Source organism: Hypanus sabinus, chromosome 2, assembly GCF_030144855.1.
Source record: "Hypanus sabinus isolate sHypSab1 chromosome 2, sHypSab1.hap1, whole genome shotgun sequence".
Lineage (NCBI taxonomy): Eukaryota > Metazoa > Chordata > Chondrichthyes > Myliobatiformes > Dasyatidae > Hypanus > Hypanus sabinus.
Window position 1 is genome coordinate 208,976,702 of NC_082707.1, and position 6,000 is coordinate 208,982,701.

Genomic DNA, 6,000 nt, shown 5'->3' on the forward strand with positions numbered 1-6,000 from the left:
ATTGGTCCAATATATTATATCATATATAATAATGTGTGTATAAATATATGATTATATATAAATATAATGTATAGCACTTGCTATGTATCATATAGTTTAGTTTAAGAGTAAATAAATGATGGATTGCTTTAATGGGGTTTGTGTTTCCTTGGTTGGATGTTTAAGAAATAATTTACTTCAGCAGATATTTCAGATGGTGAATGGATCGAAGAAAATAAATAGAGTATAACTCTTTTCTCTGATTGTGCAGACAAGAGCATCTTGTAGTTGGAACCAGTACAAATATGGAGAATATCAGGAAGAACTTCTTTACCCAAATCTAATGGAAATGTAGAATACCTTACTACCAGCTACTGTTCCCTATCAGTGATATCACTACCCCCCACAACCACCTACCCACACCCTCCAACAAAAGCAATTTTAAAGCTGACATTCATAGATTTAGTGAAGATTGAGATTTGGGGATAGCAAAACCAAGATGGTGGATGGGCTTACTATCACTTTTTTAGGTCAAGATGGCCATTGAGTTCCAAAGTCTGTCAAGATCATAACTCTAAGAGTTATTTAATTTTTAGAGTTGTTGGGATGGATTTGGGGACAGCACAGGGAGTCAGGGATGAGGACTGTTAGAAGTAAGGAGTAGTAGAATTATGACAATGACAGGCAAGACAGACATACTTTATTGATCCTGAGGGAAATTGGGTATGTTGGGGGTTAGGGATAAGGGACAGTTATAGGTGAGTGGTGGTTGTTATTTGTGAAGGAGGGGAGGGGCTTGTTTTGTCGTTGTTTTGTTGCTTGTGGTGTTCAGCTGAATATCGTGGGCAGGAATAAAACATTACTATCCCCCCCCCCCCCCCAGCATCATTCTCCCCTCTCTTTTATTCTTTATATATCTGAAAAAACATTTCACGTTGTCTTTTAGCTGACCTTCATATTTCATCTTTTCTCTCCTTCAGTCTTTTCAGTTGCCTTCTGTTGGTTTTTCAAAGCTTATCAATCCTCTACCATCCCACTAATCTTCACTCTATTATATGCCCTCTTTGCTTTTATGCTGTCTTTGACTTCCCTTGTCAGCCACGATTGCCCCATCCTCCCCTTAAAGTAATTCATCTTTAGGATGTATCTTTTCAACACCACCTGAACTGCCCCTAGAAACCCCAGCCATTGTTGTTCTACCATCATACCTGCACGTCAGCTTCCAATCAACTTTGGCCAGCTTCTCTCTCATGCCTCTGTAATTCCTTTTACTCCACTGTAAGACAGACACATCAGACTTTGTCTTCACACTCTCAAACTGCAGGGTGAATTATATTATGATCACTGACTCATAAGGATTCCTTTACCTTAAGCTCTCTAATCAAATCAGGGTTATTACAAACACCCAATCCAGTATGGGCTTTTCCTAAGTGGGCTCAACCACCAACTGCTCTAAGAATGCATCTCATAGGCATTCTACAAATTCTCACTCTGAGATCCAGCACCAAGCTGATTTTCCCAATCTACTTGCAAATTGAAATCCCCCACAACTATTGTAACATTGCCTCTATCTCCCATTGTAATTTGTAGTCCACATCTTCACTGCTGTTTGAGATCTGTATATAATTCCCATCGAGGTCTTTTACCCTTAAAATGTCTTAACTCTACCCACAAGGATTCTACATCTTCTGATCCTGTGTCACCTGTTTCTAAGGATTTGATTTCACTTTTTACTAATGGAGCCACACTACACCCTCTGCCTACATGCCTGTCCTTTCAATACAATGTGTACCCTTGGATATTAAGCTCCCAGCTATAACTTTCTTTCAGCCATGACTCAGTGATGCTCATAACGTCATACCTGCCAATCTCTAATTGCACTACAAGATCATCTACCTTATTCCGTATAGTGCGTGCATTAAAATATTACATCTTCAGACTTGTATTCACCACCCTTTTCAATTTAATCTCTGTTACATTGCAAAGTACCCCGCTGACTACAATTCTGTCCTATTATCTGCCTGTCTTTACTCACAGTCTCACAATACACTGCTTCAACATCAGTAAGACAAAGGAGATGGTGATGGACTTTAGGCCTGCACTGCTCCCTGTCGCTTTTGTTGGTTAAGACGTGGATGTGGTGAGGACCAACAAGTACCTAAGGTGCACCTAGATGAGAGACTTGAGTGAAGCACCAACACAAAGACTGTGTACATGAATGGCCAGAGTCGTCTCTACTTCCAGAGGAGATTGAGGTCCTTTGGAGTATGCAGGCGTCTCCTTTAAATTTTTTACTAGTCTGTTGTCACCAATATAATCGTCTATGCAGTGGTGTGCTGGAACAATGGTATCAACATGGGTGATGCCAACAGGCTCAATAAACTGATTAGAAAGGCTGGAATTGTTGCAAGAGTCAAACTGGACACACTGGAGGCTAAAGTGGAACAAAGAACCCAGGCAATTCTGGACAATGTTTCTCACCCTCTGCATACCATCTTGTCTGAACAGAGGAGCACTTTTAGTAATAGACTAAGACGACTGTGCTGCTTCAAAGAGTGCTATATGAGGTCATTCTTACCCTCAGCCATTTGACTCGAAAACAAGTCAACTTATAGCTGGGGAAGGGATGATCCCCTCCTGTTAAGACTGTTTGAGGTAAATTAATTTTTACTCTTTCTTACTTCTCTTCTAATACTTGTGTATCTGTACACTTGTAATGCTACTGTGACACTAATTTGCTGTAGGATCAATAAAGTACCTATCTGTCTACCCATCTAGTTGTTTATCTACGGCCCCATCCTCAGCCCTATCATTCCAGTTCCCATCTCTCTGCAGATTTTGTTTAAACCCTCCCCAACAGTTCAAGCAAACCAGCCAGCATGGATATTGCTTCCCCTCAGGTTCAGGGGTAACCTGTCCCTTTTGTACAGGTCACACCTTCCTCAGAACAGATCCCAGTGATTCAGAAATCTGAATCTCTGTCCCCTGCGCCAGTTCCTTAACCACTCTTCCATCTGCCAAATCATCCTGTTCCTGCCCTGACCAGCATGTGTCACTGGGAGTAATCCAGAGATTACTATCTTGGAGGTCCTGCTCTGAAAGAATCGGACAGATGAGGAGTCACCATGGGAGAAAGGGAAGGAGGAAGGGCACAAGTGGGAGGTGATAGGTGGAAAAGGTAAAGGGCTGGAGAAAAAGGAATCTGATAAGAGAGGAAAGTGGACCATGGGAGAAAGGGAAGGAAGAGGGACGCCAGAAGAAGTATGATATGGATCAACTAGGATCTAGATGGGATCATAGTATCTAAGTTGGACTTCATGGTATCCAAGACATCTTGGCTGAACAGAGATGAACTTTTAGTAATAGACTAAGACAACTGCGCTGCTCCAGAGAGCGTTGTATGAGACTTGGGAAGGAGGCGCCCACCGTTTCGGATCCCCACCAGCCAGGACGTGCCCTGCGCACAATGATACCGGCGGGAAGCAAGTACAGAAATCTGAAGGCACACACTGAATGTTTCAGGAACAGCTACTTCCCCTCTGCCACTTGATTTCTAAGTAGGCATTGAAGCCATGAACACGACCTCACTACTTTGTTTTATTTCTGTTATTTTGTACTACTTATTTATAACAACTATTTATTTAATATACATTATATATTTATATAACTCAATTTTTTCTCAATTATTTATCATGTAATTCATTATACTGTTCTCGTAAAGTTAACAAATTTCACGACATATGCCGGTGATATTAAATCTAGTTCTGAGTGAGTAGGGTGCAGTCTCCGGTGCATGTGCCTGCAAATTAAGATGTATAAATAGACAAGGCTAACTAAGGTTGTAGTAACTCTTGGCGGATGTTTTTATTTAACATGCAGAAACAGAAGGAACGCTTCCCCGAGTTGCAAGGCATGGGAGACAGCTGGGATAAAGACTACAGCAACAGAGAGCACATTGTTGTCCCCGTAATGTTCTTTCAACCTCAGATTCTAAATATAACCGGGGTCTGAATGCAGTCGACCACAAACCCTCTCTGTTCCCTTTAATTTCTTTTGCGGTATTCCGGCAGATGATGCAGAATCCAACCCGCTGGTCCAAGCAGGCTCAATGCGAACACCGACAGGCACAGAACTGTCTTCTGTAAAAGCCACACAAAGAAACACATTTAACTCAGCGGTAAACACCACGTTACCACTTTATCGATACCGAAATCTGTGCAGTGCCAAAAAAATCACCGACAAGTGTTAAAATTTTACAGAGAGGGAGCAAAAACGTTAGCAACCCAATTTTTACCTTAAGAAAATGAGAGTAAATTATTTAACATACATTGATGAACTAAGGCAAGGAAAGATATATTCCTGAAAGGCTCGTTAAAAAGCGAGCAAAATAACAATGTGGAGTTCAAATTTCGTTGAGTTTAATAAACTGTGCAAAACTCAAAATTTCCGTGCGACCATCGGACCATAGAACATAAGAGCAGGATTTGGCTATTCGGCCCATCGAGACTGCACCATCATTCCGTTATGACTGATTCATTTTCCTTCGCAACCCCCACTCTCCTGCCTTCTCTCCATAACCTTTGAATCTCGTCTTCGGGTAGCTTTATTTTGGAGTAATTTTGAAAATAAAGGTTTTTTTTCTACTTTGGGTGTACGTGACGGACACCAGGTTGCACTCACAGGAGAAGACATGGCGGTGCCATGGATACAAACTTACCAAAGGGCCGATTTTCTCTTTTGGCGGTTTTACGTGAATATTCGCCTTTTGCATTAAGGTCTGCATCACCGACAAACGGCAGCCAAACAGTCCACGGAGAATGCCCGACATATCTTTGCTTTTTCTCTGTGTGCTCCCCGGTTCAAACTGTAACTTGGATTTCTCACGGTCAGCGCCAAACTGACGGGGGCTATGTGATTTGGCAATGAGTCCCGGAGAGGCAGGACCAGTGAGGCTCGTCTGCTAGCGGGTCTCAGAGTGCGCGGAAACTTTGAGTATCACATTCAACATAAAACGCTGAAATTATTCTAACTCACTTTATTTAGATGAGGGAACATCTCAGTCCTGTTAGCTAATCCACATTGGCTTCCTGCGTCTTTTAGAATTGATTTCAAAAATTAATTTACTTGTTTTTAAAGCTCTCATTGGTCTGGGACTGGAGTACCGTACATCACAGAATCACTTTTGTTTTATAATCCTGCTCGAGCTCTCTGGTCTTCTTCCACTAGTCTCTTAAATTTAAACAATCTCCCTCAAAAGATAATTGGCATGTCAGCTTTTCTGAACTGCGCCCCAAACTGTGGAATTCAACATCTAAAACTATAAGGGATGCAGGCTCAGTCAATACTTTTAAACATCAGATCAAAACCTATTTATTTAACCTTGCTTTTAACCAACATCTTTTTATCTTTTATTAATTTTCATGTTTGCACATTATCCCATTGTAAATGACTTTGAATTCTATCGTCTGTCTGGAAACTGCTCTATAAATCGGTTATTATTATTATTATTAAAATTAATAATTGTGCATAACTAACAGTGCTGGAAATTCTATTTGATGGAACTTTTATACAGATTTTCACATTGATAATACATCCCAATGCCTCTATAGAATGCAAAGTTTTGTCTGGTGCTCTAACCTTAGGAATAAGAATAAAGTTAAAAATTCGCTTTCGTCAAAATGATTGCCTCGTTACTCTGCAGACACTCCTGTGCCTAGCGTCACTTTAGGGACGTATAATCAATATGTGCATATAAACTATATAATGTGTTATATTTATTGTATTTTTATTATTGAGTTCTTTATCTTACTGTGTATGTGTGTGTGTGGGAGAGAGAGAGTGTGTGCGCGCGCATATGAGAGCGTGTGTGTGTGTGTGTGTGTGTGTGTGTTTGTGTGTGTGTCAGTGCGCGTATGTGTTTGAGTGTGTGTGTTGTGTTTGTGTCAGTGTGTGTGTGTGTTTGTGTGTACGCGAGCATGTGTGTTTGTGAGCGCGCGCGTGCGTGTATGTGTGTGTTTGTGT

General features: G+C 41.0%; 1 protein-coding gene across 1 annotated transcript; it reads right to left on the reverse strand.

Annotated features, from left to right (window-relative positions):
* Positions 1-3,824: 3,824 nt before the first annotated feature.
* On the reverse strand, positions 3,825-5,592 carry si:dkey-85n7.8 (COX8 domain-containing protein). Its single transcript, XM_059962730.1, has 2 exons — positions 4,697-5,592; positions 3,825-4,118 (listed from the first exon to the last, which is right to left on the reverse strand). Exons 1-2 carry the CDS (start codon positions 4,805-4,807, stop codon positions 4,023-4,025), a joined length of 207 nt encoding a protein of 68 aa, XP_059818713.1. The 5' UTR covers positions 4,808-5,592; the 3' UTR covers positions 3,825-4,022.
* Positions 5,593-6,000: the final 408 nt, after the last annotated feature.